We start from the raw sequence: 21,394 nt of genomic DNA, 5'->3' as shown, positions 1-21,394 counted from the left end.
CGAGGCGCTGGGACTCCCGCGGGCAGAGCGAGCCCCGACCTGAGCAGCAGCCGTGGTCCTGTGGCGGGGCGTCGGCCAGCATGCGCTCGTCGCCGGCCTCGTTCTGGATCACCATGGAGGTGAGCGGTGTCACGATGTGATGCTCCAGAGACATCTGCAGGATGGTCCTTGTGATCCTCCTCTTGGCGGCCGCTGTGGGAGCCAGGCTTCTGCACTCAAGAGACAGGCGTGTCGCGGAACCTCCCTGCGCCAAAGGGCCAGCTCAAGCCTGCCACCCCGCCCTCTGCCACGCCTGCTGTCCAGGCTGGGCTGGGGGAAGGGGGTAGTAGTGTACAAGATCTGGGGGGAGCAGCTACCTGGCTTCAAGAAACTTAGTCGTGTATCTAGCTATGAAGGCCCAGGGGACTTTTTTGTGTGTCAAGTCTCACGCTGTCGCCCAGGCTGGAGGGCGATGGCACACACATGTTCACCGCAGCCTTGACCTGGGGGGCTCAGGCGATCCTTCCACCGCAGCCTCCTAAGTAGCTGGGACTACAAGTGCATGCCACCGTGCCCGACTGATTTTTTTTATTTATTTATTGTAGAGATGAAGTCTTGCCAAGTTGCCCAGGCTGGTCTAGAACTCCTGGGTCAGTTGCCTCGGCCTCCCAAAGTGTTGGGATTACAGGCATGCGCCACTGTACCTGGCCGGGATTTTTTTTTTCTAAACTTAATTTTTTGAACAGTTTCAGGTTCACAGTAAAATTGAGCAGAAGGCACTGAGATTTCCCATTCGCCCTTCCCCCCACCCCTACAGGCACCCCCACAATCAACATCCCCATCAGAGGGTGCATGTGTTACAGTTGACGACCCTACACTGACACATCATTATCACCTGGAGCTCACAGGTCACATGAGGACTCACTCTTAGAGGTGGACATTCTACAGGTCTGGACAAATGCATCATGACAAATGTCCACCATGATAGTATCTTACAGAATAGTTTCACTGCCCTAAAAATGCTCTGTGCTCCACTCACTCACCCACTCTCTTCCCCTCAATCCCTGGAAACCACTGATTTTTTTTTTTGAGTAGGAGTCTCCTTCTGTCGCCCAGGCTGGCGTGCAGTGGCATGCTCACGGCCACTACAGCCTCGACCTGCTGGGCTCAGGTCCTCAGCCTTCCAAGTAGCTGGAACCACAGGCGTGCACCACCATGCCCAGCTAATTTTTTAAAATTTATTGTAGAGACGAGATCTCGCCAAGTTTTCTCTCCAAGGCTGGTCTCAAACCCCTGGGCTCAGGTAATCCTCAGGCATCGACCTCCCATAGTGCTGGAATTACAGGTGTAAGCCACTGCACCTGGCCTCCACTGATCTTTTTTATAGGGATTATTTTTTGAAAATCAAACCAGGTACGGTGTGGTTCATGCCTGTAATCCCAACACTTTGGTAAGCCGAGGCAGGAAGATTGCTTGAGCCTAGGAGTTTGAGACCAGTTTAAGTCTAGGCAACAGAGTGAGACCTCATCTCTACAAAAAAATAAAAATAAAAAATTAGCTGGGGTGGTGGTATGTACCTATAGTCCCAGCAACTTGGGAGGCTGAGGTGGGAGGATTGCCTGAGCCCAGGAAGTCAAGACTGCTGTGAGCCACGATCATGCCACTGCACTCCAGCCTGGGTGTAGTAAAAAAAGTAATAATCAGTCGTTTAACTTCTGTAGCAATATGCTTTATGCCTTTAAATGCATCTGATATGCTTCTGTCAAAGAGGGAGGGCTATTTCTTGCCTATTTCAAAGCCATAGCTTACAGTCTTGTGTAGTTTTTAATCTTACCAACATCAGGGATTTTCTCTGAGAGTCTGGTGATACAACTGTGCTTCATTTTCCCAACCTAGTTTAGATTTTGCTGTTCCATTCCCAGAGAATCTGGTCTAACAGGTGAGATGGGGCCTGGAACTGATGACTTTTATCAAGCATCTTCATGTAATTCTGGTGCAGGTGGTCCAAGACCCACAGATGACTCTAGCAATCCAGTTTTCACACCGTAGAGTTGACATGCAGCTCGGCTGAAAAGCCAGAGGGAACAGGGAGGAGCACTGGGAGCCCTTTCTTAGGGGACACTGTAATTGCACAATCATGGATTTCTCTTTGGACAAGAACCTGTTTTCTTTTTTCTTCTATTTTCTTTTCTTTTTTTTTTTGAGTTGGAGTCTCACTCTGTTGCTCAGGCAGGAGTTCAGCAGCACGCTCATGGCCACTGCAGCCTCAACCTGCTGGGCTCAGGCAATCCTTCCACTTCAGCCTTCCAAATAGCTGGAACCACAGGTGTGCACCACCACACCCAGCTAATTTTTCAATTTATTGTAGACAGGAGGTCTCACCAAGTTGCCCAGGCTGGTCTCAGGATTACCTGAGCTCAGTTGCCCTGAGCTCAGGTAATCCTCTCGCCTCAGCCTCTCAAAGTGCTGGGATTATAGGCGTGAGCCACCATGCCTAGCAAGAACCTGTATCAAGAGTAAATGCTAAACACCTGACACACGAATGCAACTTGCAGACATCGTACTGAGTGAAAGAAGCTAGAAACAGAAAGACATAGGGTGCAGAATTTTGAGAAATTTACCAGGCAAAACTAATTGATGATGACACTGAAACTGTGGTTTCTAGCAGAGGTGGTGAAACGGCCCATCTTAAATTAATACAGGGCCACGGAATAAAAGCCATGGGAAAGGCCCAAGCCTTACAAAATTGCAGCTATGCTTTGAAATGAGCACATCTGTTGTCTCTGAGTTTGTTTTCACTTCTCTATCTTCATGTCCTGATCTCTGGGGGAGGTGGGGGTGGGGGGGAAGCCACCCGTGGTGCTGATAAACATTTTCACAATGAGTCTGACCAGCTCGGTGACTCAGCCTGTCATCCAGCACTTTGGGAGGCCGAGGCGAGTGGATTGCCTGAGCCGGCGGGTTCGAGACCAGACCGGGCAATTTGGCAAGCCCTCATCTCTACAATAAATCAAAAAATGAGCCAGGCGTGGTAGCGCGCGCCTGTAGTTCCAGCTACTCGGGAGGCTGAGGCGGCAGGATCGCCGGAGCCCAGCAGGTTGACTCTGGGGTGTCTGTGAGCATGCCGCTGCACTCCAGCCTGGGCCATGGAGTGAGACTCCAACTCAAAAAAAAACAGGAAACAATGAGTCTAAGGTTGGACGATCTCTTGGATGGTGTCCCGAAGTTTGGCCAGAGAGGGTGAGTAGCTTTGATCTCGTGGGTCCCACCTCTGCACACCTTCCCACTTAGATGTCTCTGCAGTGACTTACTGCCCAGGGGTCAGTAGCCCTGCTCTGAAGACAGTCTCGCTAGTGTAAAACCTAAAACGGATGTTAGAGATGGTTTTCAGACCTTGCACTCTCATGGACTCATGACCCAGAAGACAGTTTGGACACCCCCATGACTCCAGCCCCAACCAATCAGCAGCACCCGTTCCCTAGGCCCCTGCCTGTTACATTATTCCTTAAAAAACCCTGGCCTAAAATCCTCAGGGAGCTGGGCATGGTGGCTCACGCCTGTAATCCCAGCACTTTGGGAGGCAGAGGTGGGAGGATCACTTGAGCCCAGGAGTTCGAGACCAGCCTGGATCATGTAGCAAGACCTCATGTCTTCAGAAATTAAAAAAGTTAGCCATGCATGGTGGCACGTGCCTGTAGTTCCAGCTACTTGAGAGGCCAAGGTGGAAGGATTGTCTGAGTCCAGGAATTGGAGGCTGTGGTGAGCCGTGATCATGCCACTGCACTCAGACTGGGCGACAGAGTGAGATCCCGACTCAAAAAATAGATATTAACAAAAAAAAATTAAAAATAGGAGGCAGATTTGAAAAATATTTCCCATCCTTCTTGCTTAGCTGCTTTGCAATGTTAAACATTATCTCTGCTGTAATAATTTCCATCTTGGTCTCAGCTTTTCTATGTAATGGATGTAAAAACCTGGTCAGGCTGTAACAGCATGCAAGGACAATGAGGGAGCCCTCAGTGGTTTTATATCTGGATCTGGGAGGTGCTTACATGGGTTTTATATGTGTGTGTATAAATTCATTAAAGTGGATACTTAAGCTTAACACACTTCATCCACTTTACAATATGTTATACCTCAATAAAAAAGAAAAACGTGTGAACCTGCTTTAGCTAAAGTGTTTAGAACCAACAGAAGTTAGTAATCCAAACCTGGCCAGGCACGGTGGCTCACGCCTGCAATCCCAGCACCTTAGGAGGCCAAGGTGGAAGGGTTGCTTGAGCCCAAGAGTTTGAGACCAGCCTGGGTAACATAGCAAAACCTTGTCTCTTATAAAAATAAAAAAAATTAGCCAGGTGTGGTGGCATGCACCTGTTGTCCCAGCTACTCAGGAGGCTGAGGCAGGAGGATCTACTGAGTCCAGGAGGTCAAGGCTGAAGTGAGCCATGATTGTGCCACTGCACTCCAACCTGGACAACAGAGTGAGACCCCGACTCAAATAATAAAAAATAAATCCAAACCCGTATTAATTTGCTGCCATTCTTAGTTCCAAACTCTTTTTTGTGTGTGACTTTAAATAGTCAAGGTTGACATTTGACTTCTGCAAGCTCCTGTGGTGTGTATGCACTTCTCTTCTTACCGCTCAGCGAGCAGTTGGTTGATTGTCAGATAGGCCCACAGCTTCCTGGTGAAATCCGGATCTGCATGCTTGTCTTTTGACAGAAAATCCTCCAAGTCATCCATCTGGGCCAAGGTTTCCAAGACCAACTCCGTGTTAGCCTGGATGATGGAAGTTGAGAGACATCAGGGAACCGAGTTCTAGTTAATCCATTCACATTTTTAGTTCCTGCTGTGAATGAGTGGTAATACATAAAAATGGAAGACAGTTTCTGCTGAGGAAGGAAGTGCATGCCCTCGGCTGGGACTGGACTCGGAGAAAAGACCAGGATTGACAGACTGGCTGGAAGACGGCAGAGAGGGTCTCACACCTTCTCTCTCACGCCTTGCTTTTAACGCATGATTTTGGAAAGGCAGAGTGAACATGCACGATGGACACCACTAGGGGTCCTGGTAGCAGACAGAATGACCAGAGAAGCAGAAGTACCGAGGTTGCTGTGATGATGCTCTGTATTTGTTCCAATTTATTGGGATCAAATTTTCCTGCCACGACAATCTCCGAACCTCCAAAATAGTTATGGAAACTGTTCTGAGTGACATCCGTGACCGACGGGTGGGGATAGTTGAACTGAACATTCCGGAGCAGTGGAGTTGACACCTGGTTGTAAAATTTCTACAATTCGTAAAAAAACAAAAACAGAGAAATCATTATTTTCATACCATTTTGTAGATCTAAAGCATTTTTCTTCGAGAGTCTTCAAGTGCCCAGCAGAAACTTCTCAGTTTATTCTCATGGGACCTCTGGGACGAGGAAAAATGCTCATAATTATCAAATTTAAAAACTGAGACAGAGAGAAGATACAGACTCGTTAAGAGCACCACCACTGACTTAAGAGGCCAGCATTTTCTTTTTTTCTGTTATGATCCATGAGAAAACTCATGGATATTCATAATAATGAAAGTCATCTGGGCATGACAGTCCCCGAATTAGAGCCTTATCCCTTATCTGTTCCCAAGTTTAAATATGGTGCCTGACACTAACAAAAGGCAGGGTATGCTCTTTTCCTACATTGTTTTCTTGTCCATTTAGTCCAAATAAACAAGTAATTATATTTAAGCAAACATATAGGCCAGGGCAGCCCCTTTGGGTCCCCTCCCACTGTGGGAGATTTCCTGTCCTCTCAATAAATCCTGCTTCCTAAAAAAAAAAGAAAAAAGAAAAGAAAAGAAAACATACAGGCTGTAGTTTGATCTGTTTGACATCGTAAAAAATTGATATCCCAGATGTCAATATACTTCAAAGGGAAAGCGGCCATGATGGGTAAGGAGACCAGCTGTTCAGTGGGACCAGGTACGGCAAGAAATTTCAATGGTGCTTCAGAGCTGCTTTGTTCGGGGGATAGGGACATGCATCCCTGTCACTTGGCTGCCTCATGACTCCCTGTGTGTGGAGGGGAATGTGTGAGGAAGGAATTTCACAGTTCCCTGATTCCTGCAATCAAATATGGCTGACATAAGGACAGTTTTGAGTTAAGTTCAGTTATCTTCTCTGAGGCATCAGACATGAGTAGTTGCGTAGGTTGAAGTCTCACTCTGTCGCCCAGGCTGGAATGCAGTGGCACACTCATAGTCACCCCAGCACCGACCTGCTGGGCTCAGGTGATCCTTCCGCCTCAACCTTCCAAGTAGCTGGAACTATAGGCATACACCACCATGCCCGGCTAATTTTTTGACTTATTGTAGAGATGAGGTCTTACCAGGCTGGTCTCGAACTCGTGGGCTCAGGTAATCCTCTCACCTCGGCCTCCCAAAGTGTTGGGATTATAGGCGTGAGCCACCGTGCCTGGCCCAGTTGGGTAGTTTCAAGCGAAATAAATAGCAGAAGACAGTGTTACCTTGAGCTGGGAAGACGTGTCCTGGTTTCCATAGATCCTCTGGGCAATTCCACGATTTTCGTTGGAGAGTCTCTTCAAAAAATCATAGTCAACGTCGAATCCCATCCCCAGACTGAACAAAGAGACGCTGTCTTGGATGTTCTGCTTCACGTTTTTCTGGATTTTTGACAATTTGAGTTCACCTGAGGTTGGTGATGACGGAAAGGAAAGGAATGAAGAAACAATGTTATAAAGTTTTTGGAAAATCCAGGGAGGGCAGTTTAGCAAAATGTGTCAAAATTAAAAATGTGTTTGCCTATTGACGCAGTTAGTCAACTTTTAGGAATTTTTTCTTACAGATACACTCACACATGTCAAAATGGGGCATGGGCCATGATACGTAGCAGCATTATTTGGGAACAGCAATGTATTGGCAGCAACTTAAATGCACACCAGTGAGGGAGCTTAATTAAATTCTGGTACGCTTAAACAGTGAAATACTATGCAGTCATTTAAAAGGACACAGAAACTCCTTGTGTATTTATATGGAACAATCTCTAAGAAATTTTTGGAGGAGAAAAAGCCAGGGCAGACATCTATGTATGTAGAATGGATTTGTATGCATGCATGCATAAATGTATGCACGTGTGTAACATATATGTGTGTGCAAAGATGTATATGCTGTGTACTGGCATCTATGGAAAGAAATTGGTAACCAGTGATTCATTCCAGAGACAAGAACTAGGTGGTCCAGAAATGGGAGAGACAGATTTAATTTGCTATTATATTTTCTTTTCTTCTTTGGGACTGTATTCCAAACTTGAATTGTAAAAGTAATCCGATCCAAGAGGAAAAGCATTGAATCTACAGCAAACACACAACTCAATGGCCCATCTCACTGTTAATAAACGGTTGTTCTTTGGCTTTCTGGAACTTGGGTTGCTATTGTTCCTATCGGTGGGTACATTTTCATTCAATTCACCTGTGTGGGGATGGATTAGACTCGGTCCTTGTCTACGTGACAACACGCTCAGGCGACACACCTGAGCATTCACCCTTACTTATACTCCATCAGTGTCAAGACACAAGTAACACAAAAATAAAAGTGGATGGTAGAAGTAGGAAGATGAGCCGGGCTCGGTGGCTCAGCCTGTCATTCCGCGCCTTTGGGAGGCTGAGGTGAGTGGATTGCCTGAACCCACGGGCTCGAGACCCGCCTGGGCAGCGAGACCTCATCTCTACAATGAATCAAAAAATCAGCCAGGCGTGGTAGCTCAGGCCTGTAATTCCGGCTACAGGCTGAGGCAGAAGAATCACCGGAGCCCAGCGGGTCAAGGCTGCGGTGACCAGGAGCGGCCACTGCACTCCAGTCTGGGCGACAAAGCGAGACTCCAACTCAAAAAAAAAAAAAAAAAAGTAGGAAGATGTTGAAACCATTTTGCCAAGAAGAAAAGCGAGGGTCCTGGACAACATGGTGAGACCTCATCTCTACGCTAAATCAAAAAATTAGCTGGGCGTGGTGGTGCCTGCCTGTGGTTCCAGCTCCTTGGAAGGCTGAGGCGGAAGGATCGCCGGAGCCCAGCAGGTCGAGGCTGTGGTGGCCCGGAGCGAGCCACTGTACTCCAGCCTGGATGACAGAGTGAGACTCTGACTCGAACAAAAAAAGGGAGAAAGAAAGAAAGCAAAAGGAGGGGCCTAAGGATGTAGCAGAGAGCAGCCATCTCTCTAGCTGTGACAAGGGGGTGTGGCCGCTATGAGGGTGTCATGGTGTCCTGCTGGGAGACCTGCAACCAAGCCCCATCACCCACAGTCCGCGCACACCGCCTCCACACACGTTAAGCTGAGGAATAAGTGCCTTCCACTCACATACATCAAACCTCACAACACACTGTTGCAATTCAAACTCAAATTGCCCCGGACAGTGGCCGTGGGGAGACGGAGGTATTCCAGAGAACCACTGAAGGTGAGCACTAGTCGAAAGCGGCGAGGGTTTCAGGGTCGGAAGAGCTCCTTTGGGGAGCATGGAATTCAAAATGTTTTAGGAACACCGGCGAACACCGCTCAAGCTCCATTTGAAGCAAACCATCGTTCCAAGAAGCAACAGTGAAAACGTTTGTCCTGAGAAGGCGGGGGCAATACTTGCCAACGGTCGGATCTCCATCCGAAACCAGAATGATCAGCGAGACCGAGTTGGGGTCCAACATGCCCAAGTTATTGGCTTCACTCAAAATAAAGATCGCCCGCAGGAGAGCTTCATTGATGTTTGTGCCTATGGGAATAACACAGTGTGCCACACACGGAAAAGCACATCCTGGACTCACATGTGCCTGTCTGGTGATTCCTTATGCATAATTTATTCTATACAAAAAACACCTGATTGCTTTCAGAGTGACACAGATTATACTCAGGCTGGCGATCCATACAGCAGTGCAATATTCACCTTAAAGTGAACTATCCCATCTGGACGGGGTGCCTTAGGCCTATAATCCTAGCACTTAGGGAGGCCAATGCAGGGGGATCGCTAGAGCCCAGTCCAAGCAACATAACGGGACTTTGTCTCTACAAAGAATAAGTCAGGTGTGGTGGTATGTGCCTATAGTCCCAGCTACTCAAGAGGCTGAGGCGGAAGGATCCCCTGAGCCCAGGAGGTCAAGGCTATTGTGAACTGTGACTATGCCACTGCCCTCCAGCTTGGCTGAAAGAGTAAGAACCTGACTCAAAAAAAAAAAAGAAAAAATGAAGTAAGCTGCCTTCTTAGAGACGAATGAGCCCTCTCAAAGTACCAATCTGCTATTTTGTTTAACACCAAGTTAAGGTAACTAAATCAGCCTTGCTCTGAAGACTGCAGCGTCTAACGCCTTACAAGTGATAAAGCAGGCGAGTGACACTTACAGGGCCCTTTTCTTAGAAAGGCTGAAATGGTTAAAAACTTGTGTCTGCTGAATTATGAACTGTGCTTTCACCATACCTTAGTACTCGACATGGACCAGTAAGTGTAGTGTTTAAGGCAGGCCACCACAGACTGGCAAAGACCACTGTGACGGGATAATGCTTCCTAAGTGAACCAAGATTCGAACCTTAAGAAAGTTCCTCTGGGCTTCAGGCCACACCCACTCACCTCCACTGGGCTGGATTCTCTCAATATACCTCTTGGCATCTGCAACCTGTGTTTTAGTAGCTGAAACTAAGTCATTTCTCCAGGTTCTGACATTCTGGTTGAAGTCAATTACAGAGAATTGGTCTTCCGCTCTTAGGTCATCCAAGATGGTCTTCATTGCTTCCACGGTCTATTTCAAAAGAGAATAAAAGGGTCTCATTACAGAAAATCTAGCCGGGTATGGTGTCTCATGCCTGTAATCCCAGCACTTTGGGACATGAAGGCGAGAGGATTGCCTGAGTCCAGGGGTTCAAGACCAGTCTGGATAATTTGGTGAGACCTCATCTCTACAGTAAATCAAAAAATTATCTGGTGTGATGGGATGCAACTATAGTTCCAGCTACTTGGAAGGCTGAGGCAGAAGGATCCCCTGAGCACAGCAAGTTGAAGCTGTGGTGGCTACCGCACTCCAGCCTGTGTGACAGAGTGAGACTTTGACTCAAAAAAAAAAAAAAGAAAAGAAAAGAAAATCTAAGTTTAAGAAGCAACTAGAAAGACCAATCATTGATCCGCATCATCTTTTAACTACTGACTCAAGCTAAAGTTTTTCCAGAAAACCTTGTGAGACCTTGTGAGCCCACCTCAGTCAACACAGTCTATTTTGAACACACATTGTTGGCTTTTTGATGTTGAAATGTTTACCATCTTACTTTGTGATGCACAATCAATCTGCCTAGTCTAAGTTAAGGATCACAAACTTTGGGTGCCCACTTAGTGGTGCCTGAAAATCAAATATATTTCTCAAGTTCATCTCTCTTTTTTTTTTTTTTTTTTGAGTCAGGGGTCTCACTCTGTCGCTCGAACTGGAGTGCAGTGATGCTGTCATAGCTCACTGCAGGCTCGAACTCCTGGGCTCAAGTGATCCTCCTATCTCCGTCTCCTGAGTAACTGGTACAGTTGCATGCTCCCACGTCCAGCTAATTAAAAAAAATTTTTTTTTGTAGAGATGAGGTCTTGCTATGTTGCCCAGACTGATCTCGAACTCCTGGCCTCAAGTGGTCCTCTTTCTTTGGCCTCCCAAAGTTCTGGGATTACAGACATGAGCCACCGCGCCTGGCCCAAAGTTCTGACAATGACCTCACAGGTGTTGCACGAGCCTCCCTGCCTCTTATTTCTTAGATTTCTTCTCCCACCATCCCTCTCTGTCCTCCTTTTTGTTTTTTGCACATTTCTGACTGAGAACCATTGCACTGACTGTTCCAGCTGCCTGCAGCGGCCTCCTCCCAGGTATCTGCATGACTGTCCCCTCACCTTCAAGGGTCTCCTCAAAAGTCTTCTCCAAGAAGCCACTTATGTAGATGCCACACCTATTTGAAGTTCCATTTCCCTGTAATTGGCTCAACTGATTTCTAATGTGCCCTTAAAAAACATAACACCGCCATTTATTTATTATGTGTATTGTTGATTCTCGTTCCCCAGAATTTAGGCGTCACAGACACCATGGGGACAGGGATAGGGTTTTTGTTTGTTTGGTTTCTGTTTTATGCTTTTGGTCTATTTTGCTCACGGATGAACTACATGCCTGACACATAGTAGGTGCTTCAGAAATACCTGTAGAATGAATGAATAATGGAAGGAAGGAAGCAGTGAATAAACTTGTTTTAGAGCAGTGCTCCTCAACCAGGGTCAATGACTCCCTAGTGGACATTTGGCAATGTCTGAAGTCTTTATTTTATTTTATTTTTTTTTGTGGAGTCTTACTCTGTCACCCAGTCTGGAGTGCAGTAGTATGATCATGGTTCACCACAGCCTCGACCTCTTGGGCTCAGGCAATCCTCCTGCCTCAGCCTCCTGAGTAGCGGGGACACCAGCCATGTGCCACCATACCTGGCTAAATGTTTTATTTTTTGGAGAGATGAGGTCTCACCGTGTTGTCCAGACTGGTCTCAAACTCCTGGACTCAAGCAATCCTCTTGCTTCAGCCTCCTAAAATGCTAGGATTACAAGTGTGAGCCACCATGCCTGGCCTTGAAGTCATTTTTGGTCATCACGTCATGACATGGGAGGAGACTGTGCGACTGAAATCGATGGACAGGCTAAACTAGATGCTGCTAACATCCTGCAACGCACAAGACTCTCCCGTAACAGGGGATGGTCCCACCCAAAACAGCAATTGTGCTGCAGCCCTGAATGTGAGCCCTAACCAGTAGGTGGGATGAGAGGATTGCATTCTGGGGGAGGGAATCAAAGAAGCTAGAAAGCCCCCCATGCCACTGCCAACAGGGAGTACTTACTTGTTTCATTTTAATTCCCCACATGGAGCCACTCACATCAATGACAAAGAGGATGTTTTTGGGAATTGGGTCCAGGTTGTCAGGAGCAAAGAAGTGGACGAAATACCCGTTAAACACCTGAAACACAGAACGTGTTTGAGAATCAAATCACAACTCATGTTTAGAAGAGAGGGAGAGAGGGCCTGGGGGCTAACGGGGAGAAAGGGGAAGCTTGGTGGACACATCTCCCCACTTCTCCTGCCTGCTCCCTGCCTGTCTCTCCTGTGACAAGTCACGCGATCCTAGCAGAGAATTCCATCCAGTCCACTCCATTCCCCTCTCCTCCAATCCACACCGCCTCCCTTCCCATCACCCTGTCTTTATGGAGAGCCCCTGTTCTCGGCACCATGCGAACTGATGGAGAATCAGAGTCCCTGCCCTCAGGAGGCTACAGTCAGCAGCAGATACAGATAGTGGAACCAAGTGTGCTAAGCGATGCGATCAGGGAAGAAAAGGCCTGTGAAAATCCAGGGGAGGTGCATTCACACACACACAGGGAATGCTTCCCCCAAAACAGCATCTCCCCTGGGACTGGGCTGAGCTTGGACTGTGCCTGCCCTCGTGGGAGCTGGGCCAGGATGGGGGTGGTGGGGGCGGGGAGGAGAGTTCCCAACAAAGCCAGTGGGAGAGAGAGGACAGGGCAGCCTGGGGCTTTTTCCACGGTTTATAAGATGGGGCCAGAGTTCAAGAATTCCAGAAACTAGGTGGAACATCAGTAGGACCTTTATGTGCCACTTTGGAATATTTGGATTTTTCTTGAAGTTCACGAGAGGCCACCGCTGCTAGACCCCTGGCCACCCTCTTTGTCTTCTGCTGTGGGCTCTGGCAACGGGCTCGCCTCTGTCTCTGGTCACCCGGATCGGGACACCACAGTGTCCAAGTGCAGGGGGTGTGACTGTGCCTTCAAGGCACTCCTCCACCCCTGTCCCTGGGGAGACTCAGGCTTTTGGATACGTCCTAAGGGTTCTCACCTTAGCACAAGGACATGGGGATGCCCATCTAAGACATGATACAAGGGAAAGGACAGTTTTCAGGAAGTCTCACAAGAGGCATCGACGCTGGCATCACCACTGGCTCTGGATCTTTCCTTGTGCATTGGTTGTGTCTTCCTTTTTTATTTTTGAGTTGGAGTCTCACTCCGTTGCCCAGGTTGAAGTGCAGTGGCATGTTCCCAGCCACCGCAGCCTTGACCTGCTGGGCTCAGGCGATCCTTCCACCTCAGTCTTCCAAGTAGCTAGAACTACAGGCACGCGCCACCACGCTGAGCTAATTTTTTTTTTTTTTTATCGTGGAGACAAGGTCTCATCATGTTGCCTAGGCTGGTTTCAAACCCGTGGGATCAGGTAATCCTCTCATCTCTGCCTCCCAAAGTGCTGGGATTATAGGCATGAGCCACGTCCCAACCTGGTTGTGCCTTCTTTCTCTCCCCGAAATCTCTGCTCTTACTTGGATCGTCTAATTGCAAAGGGCTTTGAGTGACCATCCAAAATTACTGTTTTGTAATTTTCTTTCTTTTCTTTTTTTTTTTTTTTTGAGTCAGGATCTCACTCCGTCATCCAGGCTGAAGTGGCACAGTCATGGCTACCGCAGCCTGGACATCCTGGGCTTAGGTGATCCTTCTGTCTCACTCTCCTGAGTAGCTGGGACCACAGATGTGCACCACCACACCCGACTAATTTTTTAATTTTTTTAGAGACAAGGACTCGTTATGTTGCCCAGGCTGGTCTCTAACTCCTGGACTCAAGCAATCCTCCCGTCTCAGCCTCCCAAAGTGTTGCGATTACCGGCTTGAGCCACTGTGCCCAGCCTGTTTTGTAATCTTCGATTGTTCCTTTTTTTTGAGTAAGAGTCTCACTCTGTCACCCAGGCTGGAGTGCAGTGGCACTCTCACAGCCACCGCAGCCTTGACCTTCTGGGCTCAGGCCATCCTTCTGCCTCAGCCTTCCAAATAGCTGGAACCACAAACATGCACCACCATGCCCAATGGCTCATGCTTGTCATCCCGGCACTTGGGGAAACAAAGGTGAGAAGATTGTCTGAGCCCAGGGGTTCAGGACCAACCTGGGCAACTTGGCAAGACCTCATCTCTACAATAAATCTTCTATTGTTCTTTATATAAGGTCTGGAAGTGCCCTGCTGGGACAAGGGAACGAGACCCAGTGACCTTTTGTTTATTTTTATGACACAAAAGATAACACTTACCAGTGTGTAGGAGGAATAGGGTCTTAGTCCCTTCTCTACAGCTAGACACACTTGCCCAGGCAGCTAGAAACTACCCACAGGCCAGGGAGTTTGCACCACAAGGAGTGTCAGCATTGGCGTCCTCTGGGCCTGTCTAGAGCCTGTCTGCACTCACCTCAAGTTCGCCGACCTTCTCTTCTCTGTTCACATCATACATCACCACCAGCTCCCCGTCGACCGCCGTCTCTAGGCAGCTGGGACAAATTCTTTGCTGAGCTACTGTGGGCTTGAAGGAGACGTGGGCCTAGAAGGAACAGTGAGGTCAGCACCCCTGCCCCCAGCACCCTCCAGGCCTGGACTTGACGGCTGCCCCTTCCCAGGCTCGCAGGGAGGATGAGTTGCCCCGTGGCCATGCTGCATCTGAGCAGCCTCATTGAACCTGTAGCTGATGGAACGGACAGGGCCAGGGCTTCTGGGGAAGTCTCTGCCAGCCTTTGGTGCTGTGTGCTAGGTTTCTGACCTTTTTATTTTATTTATTTTTAGTTTAGCTTATTTTTTTGAGTCAGTCTCCCTCTGTTGCCCAAGCTGGATGGAGTACAGTGGCTCGGATCATGGTTTACCACAGTCTCGACCTCCAGGGCTCGGGTGATCCTTCCACCTCAGCCTCCTGAATAGCTAAGGTTGCAGGCATGTGCCATCATGCCTGGTTAAATTTGGGTTTTTTTTTTTTTAGAGACATGGTCTTCCGTATGTTGCCCAGGCTGGTCTTGAATTCCTGGGCTAAAGCCATTCTCCTGCTTGGCCTCCCAAAATGCTGGGATTACAGGCATGAGTCACTGTGCCCGGCCTTCCAACCTTTTTAAAAGAGTGAAAGAATTCCCCCCACCTTCCATGGAAGGGAAAATTACCACCTCTGGAAAGAGTTTGTGGAATGTTCTAGAGGAGTTTGACCTTAGAGGAATCACAGTTGGTTACCACTGGACATTAAGGCAGAGAGAGTAAGCTGAGTATTTCTTGCTGTGATTAATGAAAGTCGATCACATAGTCCAAGAAAGATGCCTTTTCGATACTAGTCAAGGGATGACAGGGACAATGATGGTTCAAAAGCCTCTGTCTCTGGCTGGGATGGAATGAAACAACTGGGAGTGTTGTTTTGTGCGTCCTGGGAAGACACTGGACTCGCTCAGGGATCCCTCTTCTTCAGACAGTGTCTCAGGTCCACACCAGACCATGTTTCCACTCCCCAGAGCACAGGAGGAGATCAGAACCCATGAGCCAGCAGCCATGTAGATGCTGGCAACATGCAATGCCAGGTACCTTTTGTTGTCCTTTGGAAATGACTGGAACACCATCAAAGTGGCCATCAAATGTGTCGGGAACATGAAGAAATCTCATTCCCTGAGGTTCAATAATCCACACGTCTACCTAGAGATGGGAGAGATAATGACCCAAAGTGTTCAAAGTCGTTAAGGACTTTTTAGGCAAGAAGTAAAATTCCCAGTAAATTCTCTGATGTTTTTTCCATCTTCAGGTTTTCCCAGCACGGATCTGTGACCTGTTAAGTTCCCTGAGCTGTGCTTCTTCTCACCATCAAGGAGGCTCAACCCCCTTCTGTCACCTCAGTCCTCCCTTTCTGTTGCCTCTCTCCCCTGGAAGTTAATTTCCCTCCTTCATTCTATTCTTATAATAACAGGAGCATTCCCGGCAGTGGAAAGGAAAAGAAGGAAAGTCCTTGTTGACTGCACCACGTTCACTCTGGAGAGATGTCAAACACGGACCACTTCCCTGTCTGGACCCATTTTATTCCTTTTCTGTTTTCTCGCTTTGAACAGAGCTAAACAGGGAGAAATGCCTTTGGGTGGTTCCTGACCAACCATATCTTAGCTGCCATTTATTTTTTGTCAATTTAATTTTATTATTTATTTTTAAAATCCGTAAACACCACAAAGTGTACTTTGTTTCTATGCTTCAAGGGCATCCATCACCAAAATCATGTACCCCCAGGTCATTTCCTATCCCCCGTCCCTCTCCCATCCCCATCCACATCCCCCGTGTCCATCATTCCACACTCTGTGTCCATGTGGCCACATTATTTAGCTCCCACTTAAAGTGAGAACTATTCCTTGGGCCCCCTTGCCTGTGGAGTCATGCCTACCACTCTCTAAAAGAATGTAAAAATAAATCTGCTTTCCCAAAGTCACAGACACTGGTCTGGGTGGAGCCAACATTTTGGTTACCTCAAATTCCAGCATAAGATGTGAACCTAATTTGCCTCCAAGCAAGATTCCAGTTCCCTCTACTCCGTGTTGGTGAGCACTAAGGCTGCACAGTGCAAGGTAGACCAGATGTCTTGGGAGAGTCTGACCAGCCATCGCTGAGGATGGTGGAGTGGCTGGTGGAGAAAAGGGGGAAAAGTCCCAGAAAAAACTCCTGGAATACAGCTACAAGGGAGACGAGGTGGGGGGTGAATCTATAAGGAAGTGGTATGGTGGACTCCAAGACCGCCATCTTTTCACCATCTTGCAGAGTTGAGTGGCACCCAATAGTGGCGACAAAGGACAAATCGGGGACAGGCACCCTACGAGGCTGGTGTCGCCATCCGCCCTGAAGTCTACGCTCACCTCCAAGTGTTTGGCCAGTCGTCCGGGCTGCAGATAGAGCCTGTGTTCATAGGACCCCAGCTTCCTCCACTTCACCTCCTGGTACTGAAGTTCAAATTGCACCTTGGCTCCAGCAGGCACGTTTACTTCGGTTTTGAAGTTCTCCATGTCCAGAGACCTGCTCCTAAGGGTGAGAACCCCACACATCAACTCAGACATGACGGCACGGCAGAACCCCGAGTGCAGGCAGAGGGTGTAGAGATTTCCTGGGCAGTATGCCCTGCTCAGTTGTTTATGAGTACAACAGAGGTAAGTACAACTTCCGGGTCAACCCAATCCCGTCAAGAGCTGCAGTCTCCTCTCCCACCTGATCGTCTGCTTTCAGAGCTTCTTACTGACTCAAGTGTTATCTGCAAAAAGCCACCAGTGGCTGGTCCTTATTCTGGGCCAGGAATTTGACGTGTGTCATCACTGATATTGTAAAAATGGATATTGTCATTATCCTGACTTTTCTGATGATAACAGATGAGGCTGGGTGCAGTGGCTCATGTCTGTAATCCCAGCACTTTGGGAGGCTGAGGCGGGAGAACTGCTTGAGCCCAGGGGTTCAAGACCATCCTGGTCCCCTTCAGCCGCCCACGATGCCGAAAGGAAAGAAAGCCAAAGGGAAGAAAGCAGCCCCGGCCCCTGCGGTCAGGAAGAAGCAGGAGGCCAAGAAGGTGGTGAACCCTCTGTCTGAGAAAAGATCCAAGAACCTTGGCATCGAACAGGACATCCAGCCCAAAAGGGATCTCACCCACTTTGTCAAATGGCCTCAGTACATCCGGTTGCAGCGGCAAAGAGCCATCCTCTATAAGCAACTGAAAGTGCCTCCTGCCATTAACCAGTTCACCCAGGCCTCAGACCGCCAGACAACCACTCAGCTGCTTAAACTGGCCCACAAGAGAAGAAGCAGAGACTGCTGGCCTGGACTGAGAAGGAAGCTGCTGGCAAAGGGGACGTCCCCAGCAAGAGACCGCCTGTCCTTCAGGCAGGGGTCAGCACTGCCACCACCTTGGTGGAAAACAAGAAGGCTCAAGTGGTGGTGATCGCCCATGACGTGAATCCCATGGAGCAGGTAGTCTTCCTGCCTGCCCTGTGTCATTAAATGGGGGTCCCTTACAGCATTATCAAGGGGAAAGCAAGACTGGGGCGTCTGGTCCACAGGAAGACCTGCACCACTGTCGCCTTCACGCAGCTTAACTTGGAAGACAAAAGATCTTTGGCTGAGTTGGTGGAAGCCATCAGGACCAATTACAGCATCACATAGGATGAGGTCCGCTGTCACTGGGTAGGCAACATCCTGGGTCCAAAATCTGTGGCTTGCATCGCCAAAGCTGGAGAAGGCAAAGGCGAAAGAACTTGCCACTAAGCTGGGCTAAATGTACACTGCTGAGTGTTCTACACATAAAAATGATAAAAAATGTCCTTAAAAAAAAAAAAGTTGGACTCAGTGGCTCAGCCTGTAATCCCAGCGCTTTGGGAGGCTGAGGTGAGTGGATTGCCTGAGCCCACGGGTTCAAAACCCGCCTGGGCAACTTACTGAGACCTCATCTCTACAATAAATCAAAAATTAGCCGGGCGTGGTAGCATGCTACCTGTAGTTCCAGCTACTTGGAAGGCTGAAGTGGAAGGATCGCTGGAGCCCAGCAGGTCGAGGCTACAGTGGCTGGGAGCGGCCACTGCACTGTAGTCTAGGTGACAGAGTGAGACTCCAACTCAAAAAAAACCAGCCTGGGCAACATAGGGAGGCCTCATCTCTACAAAAAAACTTTTTAAATTAGCCGAGCATAGTGACATGTGCCTATAGCCCCAGCTCCTTGAGAAGCTAAGGTAGAAAGGTCACTGGAGCCCAGGAGGTTGAGGTTGCAGTGAGTCGTGATCATGCCACTTCACCCCAGCCTGGGTGACAGAGCGAGACCCTGCCTCAAAAAAAATAAATAAATAAATAAGGCTTATACAGAATAAATAACCTGCTTGAGATCCCACAGCATGTCAATTGTACAATCTCACACTCAAGATTGGATGTTTCTAGAGACAGTACACATATCCTATATTGCGTTTGAGACTTGCTCTAGGAATGCTTTATCTTTATAAAGGTCTCCAGAAAGAAAAATTCTATTATTTCACCAAATAGGACATGCTTTTCTAGCCTAAGGCCTTATTTAGTCCAAGGTGATTCTTGATTTTGAGGTGATTATGGTTTTAAAGAGCAAAGCAGCAGGACTAGCAAATGCAGGTGATTCCAACATTAGTATAAACAATGAATGATTTTTAAAAATGAGGTAACTAGGCCGGGAGCAGTGGCTCAAGCCTGTCATCCCAGCACTTTGGGAGGCAGAGACAAGGAGACTGCCTGAGCGCAGGGGTTAGAGATCAGCCTGGGCAACTTGGCAAGACCTCATCTCTACAATAAACCGAAAAAATTAGCCAGGTGTGGCAGTGCACACCTGTAGTTCTGGCTACTTGGAAGGATCAGCGGAGCCCAGTAGGTCAACACTGGGGTGACCATGAGCATGCCACTGCACTCCAGCCTGGGCAACAGAATGAGACTCCAACTCAAAAAAAAAAAAATGAGATAACTAAATCAGCAAGGTGAGATGGTGCGTATCTGCCCACATGGGATTGGGAGTTACTGGGGACAGTCAGCTTGGGATACTGAACAGTTGAAGAACAAGATGCCTGTGACCTTGTGCAGAGCTTCAAGGCCAAGTCTGCAGTGAGAGGCCATGTTTTCCCGAGGAGAACACTGAAATGAGGACTCTGTTTTCTGTGCTATCTCCAGGGCTTAGGAGAGTTTCTGTTAGAAATACATATTTAGCTGGGCTCGGTGGCTCAGCCTATAATCCCACACCTTGGGAGGCTGAGGTGAGTGGATTGCCTGAACCCCGGGGTTCGAGACCCACCTGGGCAACTTGGCGAGACCTCATCTCTACAATAAATCAAAATGAGCCGGGCGTGGTAGCGCGCACCTGTAGTTCCGGCTACTTGGAAGGCTGAGGTGGAAGGATCGCCGGAGCCCAGCAGGTCGAGGCTGCGGTGGCCGGGAGCGGCCACTGCACTCCAGTCTGGGCGACAGAGTGAGACTCCAACTCAAAACAAAAACAAAACAAAAAAAACCCCAAACAAACAAAAAAAGAAAGAAATATTTGTGGAATGAATAAATCAATGAATGGATGATGAGGTCAAAAGATGGCAAAATGATTCATAAAGATAAAAAAAGACTGAATCGTCTGAAGCATCCTCCTCCTATGAAGAGGAGGAGGAGATGAAGACAAAAAAAAACCATGATGGGATTTGGAAGAGGATTGGGCGTGCAGCATGACAAGTGATAGGTGAAAAATTCTTTTGAAGTTTCTTTCTCGATAGGCTACTTTTTTGAGGGTGATTTGACATTCCCAGTGTCTTACTTAAGATTATAAAGGAAAAAAAATAAACGAAATCTAAGCTAAGTAACTGATGCTTTCAGAGATCCTATCTTGTAAAAATAAGGCATAATAAAAATCATAAAAACACATTCCAAACCTTTCCTTCTGTATGTGTGTTGTTTTGTAGCAAGATCACCAATATTTCTGTAGTTCCTCTCTGCACTCTTTAGAAAAATCAGTGCCTGTTTATAGAATATTCATCTACCTATAAGGCAAGGGATGTTTGCACACCTGAGTGAGATCACCCAAATCCTACTGGATGAGGAGAGGCCACTGGGGAAATAGACATTGTGATAAGAAAAGACTGGGTCACCTGGAGCAATGCTAGGGTTGTTCCCTCTGCTTGGATTCTCTTCTTTCTCTGCCTGGTTGAATTTTATTATGGTCAGTGCTCTGTATCCTCTGGGAATTGGCTCTAGGACACACTCAGAATGTTGAAAGCCGAGGACGCCCAAGTCCCTGAGATGCTCTATGAGAGTTGCCATTTGCTTAGGCTCTGTGCCTTTCTGGAGGCTGACTTGCTGCTGGGGGAAGGGGGATGGAATAGACAGCCTCTATCAAGATCTAAGGGCCAACCCCACTCACTCAAGTCTTACCTCACCAGCCCAGCGGTCTTGCCCTTCGCCCTCGCCTGGGAGTAGAGAGCTCGGCCCACGGTTTTCTCCTTAATGGAACTCCTAAATGTCACGCCATCCACAGTCCTAGAAAATGACAGAGGACAGCCAGTAGGTCAGGATAGTAGTCTCAGCAAGACAAACAGAAGCAAACAACCTAACAAGGTTCATTAATTTAATGAATAGTCATTGTACGTCCATAAGGAACAAGAGGAGAGACATTTGAAGAATTCATAGACAGGACTTCCCTTTATCAGACAGTGTGATTTAAGAGGGGCTTGTTGGGTGCCCATCCTGAAAGTTTTTCCTCATGTACTGTTGTCTGTGTTTCGGCTTTCTCCTCATTTAAAAATTTTATTTAGCATAAGCATAATTCTCCTTGGGATCCCTTTTGAATGACAAATGTGACCAGGAGAGGTGACTGCTAAAATCCTAATTATTTCATTGCACTTAGTCCATCAGGTTATCCTTCTGAGTGTTAAGAATTTGGCGCAGCCTTGGGGGCATGCTATGGACTGAATGTCTTTGTCCCCCCAAATCCATATGCTGAATGCTATTAGGAGGTAGGGTCTTCTGGAGATGATTAGGTTATAAGGGTGGACCTCTCATAAGCAGGGTTAGTGCCCTTTTAA

At 47.9% G+C, this 21,394-nt stretch overlaps 1 protein-coding gene and 1 pseudogene across 1 annotated transcript in view; one reads left to right on the top strand and one right to left on the bottom strand.

The window, feature by feature from the left end:
• Window positions 1-20,857, bottom strand: part of ITIH2 (inter-alpha-trypsin inhibitor heavy chain 2) — a gene marked incomplete at its 5' end in the record, with an annotated part of 35,237 nt that extends 14,380 nt beyond the window's left edge. Inside the window, 11 exons of the mRNA XM_008073747.1 lie at window positions 40-209; window positions 4,619-4,758; window positions 5,084-5,269; window positions 6,492-6,673; window positions 8,614-8,739; window positions 9,589-9,757; window positions 11,862-11,978; window positions 14,257-14,385; window positions 15,399-15,506; window positions 16,703-16,865; window positions 20,745-20,857. Coding sequence (XP_008071938.1) covers window positions 40-209; window positions 4,619-4,758; window positions 5,084-5,269; window positions 6,492-6,673; window positions 8,614-8,739; window positions 9,589-9,757; window positions 11,862-11,978; window positions 14,257-14,385; window positions 15,399-15,506; window positions 16,703-16,865; window positions 20,745-20,857 — 1,603 coding nt within the window. The remainder of the gene's footprint in view (window positions 1-39; window positions 210-4,618; window positions 4,759-5,083; window positions 5,270-6,491; window positions 6,674-8,613; window positions 8,740-9,588; window positions 9,758-11,861; window positions 11,979-14,256; window positions 14,386-15,398; window positions 15,507-16,702; window positions 16,866-20,744) is intronic.
• Window positions 17,317-18,102, top strand: LOC110594543 (annotated as a pseudogene).
• Window positions 20,858-21,394: the final 537 nt, after the last annotated feature.

This window comes from Carlito syrichta, unplaced genomic scaffold (genome assembly GCF_000164805.1).
Source record: "Carlito syrichta isolate Samal-C Ts95f unplaced genomic scaffold, Tarsius_syrichta-2.0.1 Scaffold316052, whole genome shotgun sequence".
NCBI classification, from domain to species: Eukaryota; Metazoa; Chordata; class Mammalia; order Primates; family Tarsiidae; genus Carlito; species Carlito syrichta.
This window is presented reverse-complemented; position numbering and strand designations above follow the sequence as displayed.